The sequence below is a fragment of the Theropithecus gelada genome, chromosome 7a (genome assembly GCF_003255815.1).
Source record: "Theropithecus gelada isolate Dixy chromosome 7a, Tgel_1.0, whole genome shotgun sequence".
Lineage (NCBI taxonomy): Eukaryota > Metazoa > Chordata > Mammalia > Primates > Cercopithecidae > Theropithecus > Theropithecus gelada.
The window spans coordinates 45,696,220-45,711,045 of record NC_037674.1 but is presented as its reverse complement, the minus strand read 5'-3'; the positions used below and the strand labels follow the sequence as shown (position 1 = coordinate 45,711,045).

General features: G+C 48.0%; 1 protein-coding gene across 26 annotated transcripts in view; it reads left to right on the top strand.

The window, feature by feature from the left end:
- Window positions 1-6,718, top strand: part of TLE3 (transducin like enhancer of split 3) — a 50,211-nt gene extending 43,493 nt beyond the window's left edge. For all 26 annotated transcript variants that reach the window (XM_025390076.1, XM_025390070.1, XM_025390068.1 and 23 more), the window contains 5 exons: window positions 10-257; window positions 1,286-1,433; window positions 2,063-2,213; window positions 3,119-3,195; window positions 4,346-6,718. In XM_025390076.1, the coding sequence (XP_025245861.1) occupies window positions 10-257; window positions 1,286-1,433; window positions 2,063-2,213; window positions 3,119-3,195; window positions 4,346-4,453 (732 nt within the window). In that variant the 3' untranslated portion in view covers window positions 4,454-6,718. The remainder of the gene's footprint in view (window positions 1-9; window positions 258-1,285; window positions 1,434-2,062; window positions 2,214-3,118; window positions 3,196-4,345) is intronic.
- Window positions 6,719-14,826: the final 8,108 nt, after the last annotated feature.

Here is a 14,826-nt window from a genome sequence, read left to right as displayed (position 1 = left end):
TCCCTCCAGAACAGGGACAATTACATCCGCTCCTGCAAGCTGCTTCCTGACGGGCGCACGCTCATCGTGGGCGGCGAGGCCAGCACGCTCACCATCTGGGACCTGGCCTCGCCCACGCCCCGCATCAAGGCCGAGCTGACGTCCTCGGCTCCCGCCTGTTATGCCCTGGCCATCAGCCCTGATGCCAAAGTCTGCTTCTCCTGCTGCAGCGACGGGAACATAGCTGTCTGGGACCTGCACAACCAGACCCTGGTCAGGTGAGCCGTCAGGAGGGAGCATTAGTGCCTCGTCCTGGGGAAGTTTTTACCCACCCTGCCTGGTCTTGTTTGCTGTGACCTTGGCCTTGTCTGAGGTGCCATGGGGTGGCCATAATCGTTGGGATGAGGGATGCACAGGTGAAAAGACAGCTCTGCCTGCCTTATGCGAGGGACAGAGGAGGGAGGGCCGTTGGGCCCAGGAGCTTGGAGAGGGCTCTGGGAAGAAAGTGGAGCTAGAGCATGTCTGGGAAAGTGGAGGTCAGATTAGTGGAGCAAGCAGAGAGGCTGGGAGCAGAGGCCCAGAGACCAGATTGGGGAGACCTGACTGGGAAGCCACATCATGTGGTGTCTAGACAAGCCTCAGGACAAAACTGCTGGGTTTGAATCCTGCCTCCACTATGACCTAGTGCAAGTTGCTGAACCCCTGCGGCTTAGTTTCTTCCTGTGTAAAACAGTGACAATGGAGCATCTGCCTCTGACTGTGCTACAGTGCAAAAGCAGACGGGGTGCCTGGCCCAGCTGACTCTTATACATGGGCTGTGTGTGTTATTCAACGTGTTCATGGATGGCTTCAGCCCCATAGTTCATGCAGGGTGAAGAGATAGATTAAGAGGGTAAATTGAGGGTGCATGGAGTGCGGGCTAAGGAGCTGTGTCCTAAAGGCAGTGAGGCCCTGCATTCTCTTTATCAGTCATCTCACACATGGCTTCCCCAGGGCCTTCCTGAGCCTCCAGCTCCACCTTCTCCAGAGGCCCACCCTGGAGGGATTCAGTCTCAGAAGCCTGGTGTGAGGTCCCCTTTTCACCCCCCATTTCCCACGGGACTTGTCCTGGGGCAAACCCTTCTGTGGAACTGGAAAGAGGCCAGAGCTAGCTTTGCTGCAAGCTCACTAAGGGACCATGTGCATAGTGCACTCTTCTGGGCCTCAGTTTCCTCTTCCTCTTCTGCTCAGACTGCCCCTGGGATGGCTGCCACCTGGCAGTCTGTGGTTCCCGGGGCTCATCCTCCTCCCTGCTTGACTTTCATAGGCAGTTCCAGGGCCACACGGATGGGGCCAGCTGCATAGACATCTCCCACGATGGCACCAAACTGTGGACAGGGGGCCTGGACAACACGGTGCGCTCCTGGGACCTGCGGGAGGGCCGGCAGCTACAGCAGCATGACTTCACTTCCCAGGTGTGCGGCCCAAGACTCCTCCCTTCCCAAAGAGCAATGTGTTCCCTCCCTCCAGGGCCCCAGTGGCTGGGTCAGGGACAAAGGGATCCTCACAGAGTGGCCATTGCCAAGAGACTCAGGACCAACCTGAGCCATCTGGGAAGGCTTCTGGGAGGAAGCAGCAATGAAACAGACAGAGATGATCTTGGGGTTGGACACTTTTGGCCCAACTGTAGGAATTCGATTTCTTTCTCCGCTGCTGTTGAGCACTTTGTCCTCGGCACCGTAGCCATAAACCCGACTCACAGAAAGCATTCAGTAAATGCCAGGGATTATTATTTCTTATTTGCATTCCCCACTTTAATATTTTAATCTTAAATGTTTAATATTTTAGTAGGCCTTTTTTTTAACTCAATTTTTTCTTAAGGAAAGACGAAAGTCACAGAGACAGAGTAACTTTGAATGCAAAATGTCTGTGCTTTCTCACCTATAAAATGGGATGGAAAATGACCTCCCATACTCCTGGGTTATTGGGTGGGTACGGAGGGACCCTGAGCCTCAGAGGACCTGAGCAGCACCTTTGGGAGCCGCCCTCCTCTTGAGGGCAAAGAATGCTGAACTCAGTCCGTCTCCCCTCCCACTGCCTGCAGATCTTCTCGCTGGGCTACTGCCCCACTGGGGAGTGGCTGGCCGTGGGCATGGAGAGCAGCAACGTGGAGGTGCTGCACCACACCAAGCCTGACAAGTACCAGCTGCACCTGCACGAGAGCTGCGTGCTCTCCCTCAAGTTCGCCTACTGCGGTGAGCCTGGGATGGGCCCAGGCCTGATGGAGTAGGGTGGGGAGCCCAGGACAGCCTGACCCAACAGGACAGAAGAGGGGCCTAAAGCTTATAGAATGAGCCAGGCCCCAGAACCAGGCCTCCTAACCCCTGGGCTGGTGCCCCTTCAGCACCCTTTAGTGATCTTGTTCCCCATCCTTGTTTCTTGGATGCAGATGTCACCATGAGTTATTGAACTCTCAGGACACTAGGCCAGAGCCAGTTCTTGCAGGCTTGGGGCAAAGGAACAGGACAGTAGCAGTGCAGGTAGTTCCTCTTAGTGGTTACAACCACTGGCTTTGACATCTGATAGCCTTGGATGGGAATGTCTGCTCCTCCACTGACAAGCTGTGCAGTCTTGGACATCTCACCCTCTCTGTACTCTAGTGGATTTTCCTCTGAGGTCGGGAATAGCATGGTGTTCATGGCTTTCAGGGAGCAACAGAGCTTTAACACATGTAGAGCCCTGGCCGAGTGCCTGCTTGGAGGAAGGGCGCCCACTGACTGCTGTCTTCAGCCAGGTCTCCAGTCTCCCAGGGCTTGGATATTTTCGGTATTTCCCGCCACCTTCCAGTAGTAGAATTTAGAAAGGCCAGTCAACCTTAGTGGCTTTAACAAGAGTCTTTCGGGGGCAGTGTTATCACTGCAATTAACTTCAAATCCTACCTTTTCCCACCCTAGCCCCGCCCAGCCCTCTCCCTGGATTTCAAAGAAAGGCCTTCTCCAGGTATCCACGTGTCATTTGCAAAATGCCTCTCGAAATTGAAGAGTCATACTAGTTAGCAGTTCTCACTGCTTTTCTATGGCAGCTGGTCATGTCTGGGGCTGGTCTTGCTTTAGAGGGCAGTGAGCTACAACCTGATCATGCCTTTGCATCCCACCTGCAGGCAAGTGGTTCGTGAGCACTGGGAAAGATAACCTTCTCAACGCCTGGAGGACGCCTTATGGAGCCAGCATATTCCAGGTACTGCCCACCATCTGAGCCCTCCTCTGGGTTCCACCCAGAGTTGAAACTTGGCGGGAGTGAGGATAGCAGGAGGAAGAACAGGAGGAGCCTGGAGCCAGGATCAGACCTGCCCTGGTCCCCTCCCCACCCCTACCTGATGGGGGAGCAAGATGGGTTCTCCCAAGGACCTGGGGACTCCAGCAAGACATACGATCTGCTACTGATGGCTTCTGACCCCCGAGGGCAAGGGCTTTTAAGCAGGGGCGCTTGTCGGATTTGGAGAGCGAGGAGTAGCATAAATGTTTCTGCTCTGGGCTGGATGCTGAGCACCTGCAGGAGGTGCGCTGGGCAGCTTCCCTCCTCGAGTGAGTGTTTCCACCTCCATTCAGCACCAGCAGGGACATGGACAGGAAAGAGAGGAGGAAAGGAAGAGGCTTTTTATAATCTACCAGGATCTGGGGCCTGCCATACTGCACTTTGGCATACACACGTATGCACACACACACGTGCACTCTTTCCCACACATGATCAAACTCACACTCATTTACTCATGCACACTCAGTCTCCCACACACACTTTCTTCCTCTCTCTCTCTCTCTCTCTCTCGCGCACACACACACACACACACACTTGTGTTCTCTCTCGCTCCCTCAGCCAACATACCACTTTCTGGACTCAGACTGAAATGTCTGGTGTCTAGCATGTCAAACCTCATTGTTAGGGTCTTTAGTTACAGCACATGCTTCAAACATCAGGTGCCAATCCTTTTCCTAACTCATCAGGCTGTGGGCCTGAGCTGCTGACGCCAGCTCCTAGCTCGGAAATGCTTCTTCCTATTTGTAAACTCAGAGAAGCTCGTGCTAAAGCGTCCTGTTGTGATCATTATGACTTACTGTAAAGATCACATGGGAGACTGTTGCTGAGCTTTTCATTGTGGAAAAGCAGGTGGGAGGGGAGCTCTACCTGAAAATGCTTCATGGGTGGTTTAAAGCCTCCCCACCTCCTCTCACTGCACTGTGCTCCAGGTTGGAGCATCAGAGAGGGGCAGAGGAGGGTGATTGTTTCCAAGAGAACCGAGATGGTGTTGAGCACTGGAAAATGAATTCCTGTCTTTTTTCTCCCCGCACCCCACGCCTTCCTGCTGCTTCTCCTCGTCTTCCTCCTCCAGTCTAAAGAATCCTCGTCTGTCTTGAGTTGTGACATTTCCGCGGATGACAAATACATTGTAACAGGCTCTGGTGACAAGAAGGCCACAGTTTATGAGGTCATCTACTAAACAACAACTCCAGCAGGGCTGTCAAACTCTGGGAGAAACCGACTCGGCTCTGACAGGGAGACCCCCAGGCGAGGGGCCCTGAGGATGGCGGAGGATGGGCCGCAGGCAGCCGTGCGTTCGGGGCTGCGCTCCGGCCGGCTGAGAGGGCGCATGCCCCATCACGATCTGGACTTCTGGGCCTAGATTGATGTGTCTCACAGACTCGGATGGGTTCTGCTCCTCCTCCTCCCCCTGAACAATGCTGGCAGTTGCTACAAATAGATTTATTGGAGGCTTATGGCTCCGGTTCCCCACAGACCCGCTCATGAGTCTCTTTGTTCTTCCCCTTTCTTTTGCCCTGTGCCCCACCTTGGGTCGGGGATGCTGGAGTGGACCACATTGTTGTGCTGGGGGAGGGGGTCTCTTTTTGCCGATTGTGCAGTGCACAAGTTTTGTGAAAAATGTAAATAACAGACTCCTATTGCGGACTGACCAGTGGGAGAGGCCCCTTCCCACCGGAAACTCTGACCGTGTGTTTCGCCTGCTGTATTTGTAATCCACTCGTGGTGGTGGCTTTTTTTTTTTTTTTTTAAATAAACAGATGTTCTCACCTGGGAAGAGGAGACAGGGAGAGGAACCAATTGAAGAATGAGGAGAAAAGTCTTAGATTGTGGAAAAGGCAACCAGGTTGGCCGCAAGGTACCTGCTGGAATGCCTGTCCGTCCACACGGGTCTGGGCATCTGGACTGAGCACCAGCCGGCCAGACTGAGGGATGGAAGGCACTGAGATGGGGGCCTGTTCGGGCAGACGCCTGCAGAAACAGAGCTTTCTGTGATCTCTTGCACTCTGGCTGCCTCTTGCCCTCTCTGTGTCTCTCTTTCTTGGTCTTTCCCTCTCTCCTCCTCAGCCTGATCTTTCTCTTTGGTGCACACTTAGTTATTGTTATGAGCAATGGAAGTTCAAAGGAACTCCCTCTCCAGCTCTTCTGAATCTTGGGACACAGCCTAAAAAGGACAAAAAGTTAGAAGACAGCATAGCAACTCAGCTCAGGGAGCTACCAGAGAAAAATAGCAACTGATGTGGGTGCTTTTTTTTTTTTTTTTTAATTTGAATAAAAAGAATTAGAAGTGATGTCCTTTTATAAAATGCCTTCTCCCCCTTCCTGCCTACAGCCTCTTCGTCTCCCCTTAGAGGGGGGAAAGTGTTTAAACCTACAGGGTTGTGAGTCTGAAAGGAGGATCTCCCTCACCCCCGCCCTGGGCAGGGCAGTGGGGGTTGGGGGCTGGGAGAGGGGGACACAGATCTGGCACACTGTGGATATTTCTTGCAGATTGCAGTCTCTCGTGGCCCAAACAGGTTAGGTAGACTATTGCCTCTGGCAGGTGCCACCTTTCGGTACCATGTTCTGAGGTGTTAGGATTTGGGTTGTTTTCTTGTTTCTTTTCCTTTTGGTCTTTTTTTCTTATTCTTCTTTTAAAGAAAAGCTAAAGGCCGCTGTGAGTCCTGGTGGCGGGCTCTCCATGGATGTAGCATATCGAAGATAATTTTTATACCGCATTTTTATGGATTATTTTGTAATGCGTGATTCCGTCTGCTGAGGAGGAGGGAGGGGCTCCAGGGAACGCCACCCACCTTCAGTGAGGTTGCTCCCCAGCTGAGCGCACCGGGCATGGGATGTGGAGGCTGGCGCCACACCCTGTGCCTCTCCAAGGCTGGGCGCGTGGGGCATCCGGAGTCTCTCTGGGCCTCAGATGTCCGTCTGCCACCTCTTGCTAAGGCTCTAGCCAGAAGGGAGGGTGAGGGTAGAAGAAAGTTATTCCTGAAGAAAAAAAGAATGAAAAGTCATTGTACTGAACTGTTTTTATATTTTTAAAAGTTACTATTTAAAGGTTGGTTTGATTGTTGCGTCTTAATTGCCTCTCCCCTCAGTTTGTCAGTCCCCCCCGCAGGAAAACAGCCAGGCCAGTGTCGCTCTCACATTCTGGAGCCTGGGCCATTTCCCGTCCATGTGAGCTCTTCTTATCTCACAGCATTCCCACGCGCTGCTCCCCCCGCCCTCCAGATACCCAACAGCGCAGCGGGGGTTTCACAATCCCACACTGCGTCACCTCCCATCCAAGCGCCAGGGAGGGTGTGGGGTAGGAGCTAAGACTTCCTCTGGACAGATGGACAGGGCAGAGTTCACTGAGGGGAAGGAAGACCACAGGTTAACACCAAAGTATTGTACAGCTGTCAATGCAAAACTTTTTTGGAAAAAAATTAAATGTAATGAACTTGAAGCGAAACTGCAAAGTGTCTGTGAGCATCTGGACCCTGGAAACCTGCACCATTTTATTTTAAACTTAACATGTTTAGGTGGGACAAGGAGATCTTCAATCTCTAGTTCACAAAGGCGTGTTTTTGGATGATTCAGAAGGAAGCATTTGCAGAAGGGGCAGACCCAGAAATGCAGGTCATTGTCCCCAGGGAGGGAGTTGGGGGCTGGGAGGGAAGAGGAGAATGCTGGTGCCCATTCCCAGGGGCGGTACCCAGGCGCTTGGATTTCGTGCACCCATTAGCGAAAGCGCTCAGGGCACTGGAGATTAACATGATTTCCAACTCCTTATTTTGTCAGAGTCATTCTCAATCAGCACAATTGCCTGCTGTCATTTCATACAAGAAAGGGAATCTAGCATTAAAAAAAAAAAAAGAGGAATGACAATCTCAGCATACAGCCCAGTCTTTATGACTAGAAAGGACAGCTGGCCTCTCTCCACACAGAGGGGTCATTTAGCTGGAGAGGGAGGTCCTCTCAGGCTTATGGAGGAGACAAAGCCAGCAGGTAGAAGGGACCGGACTGAGGCTGCAGTGGGTTACAGCTCTGCCTCAACTGGTTGCAGGGATGTGAGGAAAACGGTGCACCATGGACCATACCTTTCTCTGTGTCCATCTCTGGGCAATGCAAGAGGGCTGGGGGGCTGGGAGCAGGCTCTGGCCAGAATAAGACTGTGTGTTTGTCAAGAGCATGAGGTTACCCATGGGTGCCAAGATCAGGGTGCAATTGGGGCTTGCAGGCCCAGGTTTGGGAGAAGAGGAAAATGTCCCTCAGGGAATACTCGCTCTCCAGGCTTGTCCTACTAGAAAGCAAGACCAGTGTTACTCTTTGAGGAGAGACTGAACCTCTGCAAGGCTGTTCACTGAGATTTCCTGGGCACAGTCAAGGATGGAGAGATGACCAAGATTCAGTCCCTGCCATAGAAGCTCACAGTTCGAGATGGGGGAGACAGTACAGCCCCTTCCTTCATTTGACCTGTGTTCCCACTGCTGCTGTCCTTAATGCCAGCACACTGCGCCTCCCCTGCACTGAACCTCTCACTGCACATGCTTCCTCCTGCTGCCTCTCCCCACCCACCACCCCTCCATTGCTTTCCACCCAACCCTGGCTGGCGGCACAAACCACATCTGGGAGCTGGTTAGAAATCTAGAATGAGCTCCCTCAGTCCTACCGAAGCAGAATCTACATTTTAACACGCTGCCGCGATTCCTGTGCACATCAGTATTTGGGAAGCATTCCAGTCTAAGAGTAGGGGCCCACTCCATGGTAAAGTTATTTCCGTACTTAATCCCCCCACGTTACCCCCTTTTTACTTAACAGGGTGACAGGAGGCCTTGATGCCATTTTTCTAGCCTTTTTTTTGTCACCTTCTAAGGGTTCCTTTCCTCTTATGCAGAAATCCAGGCTTGTAGCAACCATAGCATTGACAACATGGTCCCTGCACCTATTTGCTTGTCTCTTCCCACCTAGACTAGCTTCCCTGGAGGGCAGTGCACAGGACCTCATCAGCCCAGGGCAGTGCTAGTGAATGATGAGCTTTCACCAGTTTGAGATTATCCTAATTCGCAGTGTCTGGTGTGATACCCAGGGCATCGGATGCTCAGTAACCAGAGCCCAGAGAAGGGAAATGATGTCTGGAGTGTTTTCAATTCTATTGTGCTGTTTTTGCTCAAAGCAATACATGTTTTTTTAAAAATGGAGGACCATAGTTGTCAGAGGCCAGGTTTAATGGTTTTAGTTCCCATCAAATTATAAACAAATGGGCTGGGCGAGGTGGCTTGTTCCTGTAATCCCAGCACTTTGGGAGGCCGAGGCGGGCAGATCACCTGAGGTCAGGAGTTTGAGACCAGCCTGGCCAACATGGTGAAACCCCATCTCTACTGAAAATATAAAAATCAGCTGGGCCTGGTGGCAGGCGCCTGTAATCCCAGCTACTCAGGAGGCTGACGCAGGAGAATCACTTGAACTCGGGAGACAGAGGTTGCAGTGAACCCAGATCATGCCATTGTACTTCAGTCTAGGCGACAGAGCGCGACTGTCTCAAAAAAAATGTTTGGGTCATCTCTGGCAAGAGCTGAAAAAGCCACCCTTTCTAGCTTCCCTCTTGAGTCACAGCACTGTTCCCTGCCCCCAGGTGGCCCCAACCCCAGCGTGGGCAGTAATTATGTAACTTGTAGGGTCTCTGAGAAGGTATGGAGACACAGAGATCTGGATGCTGGAGTGAGAAGAGTCCTTAGCAAACCTGCTGAATGTTAGATACTGGCCGTCAAATAGCCCATGATGATACAAGTGTAATTTTTTCCCCCGATAACTTATTCAGTGTTTACAAATGAGCATCATTTTTAATATAAAGCAAACAAATCTGAACTTTTAAAAAAATTGTATGATTAATGGAGCATTTTAGAACATTATACCAAAATTGGACCTTTCATATTTGAAGAGACATCTATACTAAGCCCAATTTTATAGATGGGGCAATTAAGTCCCAGAGAGGGCAAGTGACTTACCATGAGCAAGTGACTTACCATGACTCACAGAGTCCAAGCCAACATTATGATGAAACACATCCCCCTCCCCTAAACCCTTAGCACACTCATTTGGAGGACAGAAAGCTGGGAGGGAGCTGCCCAGCTTATAGGACTCGATGTTGCTTGGAGGATAAATATCCACGGAATGAGTCTTCCTGCTGCTCTACCAACAGGACTGGTAAGGAAATGACTCATGGAAAGGAGATGGCCCAGAACAGTCATGGAAACCAGCCTCCTGCCTCAAGAACTTCCTAGAACTCACCCACCCACCCATCTTGCCCAGCCTTCTATCCATCTATTTATCCACCCATCTATTACCTACCTGCACATTTATCCATACACCCCTTCATTCACTCTTCCATCCATCTGCCATCCTATTCACCCATCCATCCTACCAATGTTTATATCGTGAGAATCTAATATGTGCCTGGCATGGTTCTCGATGCTAAGATGCAAAAATAGTGCCTGCCCTCAGAGCTCTCAGCCAACTGGGAGAAAACATAGAAACTGACAATTCCCACTCTATGAGATATGTGAAGGTGCAAACCAGATGCCACCACACATAGCTGAAGCATTGACTTGAGTATGGAAGGGCAGAGCAAGAGGGTCCTGGAAGGACCAAGAGTTAAACAGAAGTGAAGAATACCATGGGCATGGCAATGAAAAGTTCAAAGAAAAGTGTGCCAGGTGGAAGGAACAGCATGTGCTAAGGCCTGGGGTAAAAGAGAGCACGGTCCCAACAATGCATCCCTACCTAACCCATGTAGTTCTTGCTCCTCCCTCTAGCTCCATCCAGCCTTCTTACGTCCCAGTTCTTGCTGCAACTTCCCCACCCCTCACCCCCACCAGTATCCTCCAGGCCAGAAGCTGGGCTAGGATTCTTGCAGAGCAGGCAGATGAAACCAGAGGAGGGAGCTGGGCAGAGACCACAGTTCCAGCCTGAACCAGAAGAGGCAGCGGAATGGGGAGAAGATGGAGGGAGGCTGAAATTCCATGTCTGAGAATGCCCATGATAATACCCCAGGGCTCTGAGTCCCTAACACAATTGGCATTAGAAGACCCGGGGATCTGTGACTGGATCATGGTGTATGATCAGTTCCTTACTTGGGTAATATACCTATTCTAAGCTCTCACCACACTCACACAGTTACCTTTATAAACTGCACGTCTGGCCCCATCATTGCCCGGCTCGGAGCCCCTCACTGGCCCTCTGCACAGCACAACTCACCCTTAACTCATCCAGGTGTGGGCCCTGTATCTTTAAAGTCATCCCTCCCCACTTATCTTGTTTCCCTTCACACACCAGCAGCACAGTACTTCCAATGCCCTGAAAAGCAATGCTCTCCCATTTTAGGTTTTGTATGTGCTTCTCTTTCAGCTTGGAATGTGGTGCATCCTTCTTTGAATTTCTGCTCATTCTTCAGGAGTAGGCCTTAATGTCACTTCTTCCAGGAAGCCTTCCCTGACTGCCCACTTCCCTACTCCTTGGTGCTCTCAGAGTGTTCTCTCCCAACTTTAGGTAGCACATACCAAGCACAATGTTAGTATGACTACAGATGGTTCTACTTAGGACTTTCGATTTTATGATGGGTTTATTGCGTATTAAATGCTTTTTTTTTTTTTTTTTTTTTTTTGAGATGGAGTCTTGCTCTGTCGCCCAGGCTAGAGTGCAGTGGCACAATCTTGGCTCACTGCAAATTTCACCTCCCGAGTTCAAGAGATTCTCCTGCCTTAGCCTCCCGAGTAGCTGGGATTACAGTGCCCGCCACCGTACACGGCTAATTTTTGTATTTTTTAGTAGAGATGGGGTTTCACCATCTTGGCCAGGCTTGTCTCGAACTCCTGACCTCATGATCCACCTGCCTCAGCCTCCCAAATTACAGACGTTAAATGCATTTTTGACTTAGAATTTTTTCAACTTACAATGGGTTTATTGGGACATAACCCCACTGTAAGTCAAAGACCATCTGTATTACTTTAATGATATGTTGTCTCCTGATGCCCAACTGACCCTCCCACCACACAGTGGACTCTCAGAACAGCGACTTTGTCTTGTATTTCCAGTGCTTAGTGCATTGTAGGTACTCAGGAAAATGTTAGTTGGGTGAATCAGTGAGTGTGTGATGAAGATAATACACTAATATTTCTAGGTGCTAGTGCATGTCAATCAGTGCTTCATAAATATTGTTTAATTTAATTCTCATAACTGACTTATGAGGTCATTGCTATTATTATACTCATTTTATGGATGAGAGAACCGAAGTTCAAGTTCCCCAAGGTCACACGACTTGTAAGGTTTCTATGACACTGCTGCTGGATGGATGGATGGATGGATGGATGGATGGATGGATGGATGGGTGGATTGATGGATGGGTAGGTGGATGGATGGATGGATGAGTGGATGGATGGATGGATGGATGGATGGATGGATGGATGGATGGATGGATAAATGAGTGGATGGATGAATGGGTAGATGGATGGATGGATGGATAAATGAGTGGATGGATGGATGGGTAGATGGATGGATGGATAGATGAATGGTGGGATGGATGGACAGATGAATGGGTGGTGGAAATGATCAATGAATGGATAGGTGGATGGATGAGTGGATGAGAGGATTGGTGGGTGAGTGGAGGATGACTGGTGGACTGCCTGCCTCATGAGGACTGGATCAGAAGCTTGGACAGAACTGATCCCACGGGCAGAGGAGATCAGTGATCTTAAGTGGAAGAGTATGGGAAGAAAAGCCAAGAGACAGAAGCTCCCCTGCCTAGATCAGACCTTCCTTACATCCATTTGAGTACCTCTGTGAATGCCCAGAAAACCCTACGTGTGCTCAACCTGACCCGGACTCAGTGCCCCTCTCAGACAGGTCAGAAGTGGGCCCTTGGGAGCTGCTGACTGCTGAGGCAAGAGAGGGAGTGAGGAGGGGGCTGTGGCCTTGTCTCTCCAGGGTATCACAGATGGAAGCTGCCCTGTGCAAGTGTTTGGTGGCAACAGGTTGGAAGATGAAAAGATTGGGCCTAGAATTTCCAGTTCAGAAAAATGAAACAGCAAGCTAATAAGGATTCCCTTTGACCATGTGAACACAGACATATTGTATAAAATTAAAATAAAACAATTTTGCTAGCCTACATGAAAGAAAAGGGAATCATTTAATGTGATAAATAAAAGACTTTAAAGGCAGAGTGGGGATCCCTAGCTCAGAACAATACCGAAAAACTACATAAAGCAAAAATGGACAGAATTACAAGGAGGAATGGGAAGTTTTATCATACCACTAAGAGGAACCGGTAGATCAAGCTGAGAGAAATTTATAAGGTTATAAAAGATATGAACAACATAATTAACAAGCTTGAGACATAGAACCCTACAAGCAACTATTGGAGGCCACAAATTATTTTCTAGAACACCTGGAAGTCTTGGGAAGTTTTACCAGTAAAAAGAAGCAGATAGAGCATTTTACAAAATTTAACACCCATTCATGACTCCCTTAAAGTTACAAACCAGGAATCAAAGAAAACTTTAGTCTGACAATGGAGAGCTATATCAGACCTGCAGCCAAATAATAGATAACAGTGAAGTTTCAGAAGCATCATATTAAGGTCATAAAAACAATAAGCCAGGACAGCAGTGTGTACCTGTTGTTCTAGCTACGTGGGAGTCTGAGGCAGGAGGATCACCTGAGCCCAGGAGTTTGAGACTAGCCTGGGCAATGTAGCAAGATCCCATCTCTAAAAAAATTTTTTTAAACACAAGATTATTCATTATTACTGCTTCTGTTCAATGTTGTGCTGGAGGATCTAGCCAATGCAATAGGATAACATAAAAAAAAAAGAATAAATAAAAGTATCATGATTGAAGCAAAAGAAAAAAAGTTGTAATTAATTGCAGATAATGTGACTAGATATAAACAGAATATAAAACTGTTTAATAAGAGAGTTTAGTCAAGTTGCTGGATCCCAGATCAAATTTCATTAATCAATAGCATTCCTATTCATAAGCAGCAACCAATTAGAAAATGTGAAGAAAAATGCATTTATAATAGCAATAAATGCTACCTATGAGTCAATCCAAGTAAAGCTATGTAAGATCTTTAAGGATAAAAATACAAAATTATATTAAAGATTTAAATGTAAAAAGACCTCTGTAGATCACAAATTATGCCATAGTCATTTATAAGAAAGTCATTTATGAGTTTTTTCATTTAAGAAGCTGTCTTTTACAGCTATTTATAAATACAATGTTAAACAAATCCAAATGGAATGTTTTCTGTGTAATTTGATAATCTGATACCAAAATTTATATGAAGAGTAAGGGACCAAGAATAGCAAATATAATTTTGGAAAGAAATAAGGGAGGAGGACTTGGCCTGCCAGATATCAAGACTTACTGTAAAGCTACAGTAGGCAGGAAAGTGTGCTCTTGCTGCGTGTGTAGACAAATAGACCAATGGAGCTGAATAGAGAGTCCATAAGTAGACTGCTGTATAGGTGAGAATGTGACTATCACATAGATGGTATTATGCATCAGTGGAGAAAAGCACTATTCAGCAAAAAGTTCTGGAGCAACAGGCCATCTTCATGGTGGGAAAATGGATCCCTACCTCACACAGTACACAAAAATAAATTCTCAAAGGATTAAGGTTTTTAAGCTTATAGTACAGAATATTGGAGAACAACCTGAGGACTCAGAGGATGGGAAAAATTATTGAACAAGACAGTAAGCAAAAGCTATAATAAAATAAAGAGAGATCAATTTGATGATATTAAATTTTAAAATACCTGTACAACAAGAGATACTATAAAGTAACAAAACATGAAAAAACATAAACACAATACCTATAACTGACCGAAGAAAGTGGTGTCTGGAATAGATAATGAATTATTCCAAATCAGTACACTGAAAGCCAACAACTCAAGAGGAAAATGGGTAGGGGACAGAAACAGGTGATTCACAGGAGAGGAAGCAGAAATGCTCAATAAACACGTGAAAATGCCTCATCTCACCAGCTAGCAGGGAAATGCAAATTTACAAAACAAAATGAAATGGAACGACCTGTTCCCATTAGACTGGCAAGTTTTCGAGTTTGATCTTATGAAGCTTCCACGAGGGTGGTGAATGACTAGTATTGTCAAACACTTTGGGAGCATAAATTGGTTCAACCACTTTGTGGTTGCCAAACAACTATTACTATTACTAATATGTTACCCTTGCCAAGCAATTTGGCAATCATGAAGGAGGAACAGCACAACCCTGTGACCCACCAAATCTACTTCCAGGTATGCACCCTGGAGAAACTCGTCAACAACTCCATGAAGAGATATGTACAGAATCTTCATTGCCTCCTTGTCTGAGCAAAAATAATTAGAAACAACCTGTCCATTAATGGATAAATGGATTTTAAAAGATCTATGCATTTTCCTATAATAAAATTGTACATAGGCATTAAAATGCATAAGCTAGATCTTTCTGTATCAGTTTGGATAAATCTCAAAAACACAATGTTGTGTGAAAAGAGCAAGTTGTGGAAGGAAATACATGATGTGAT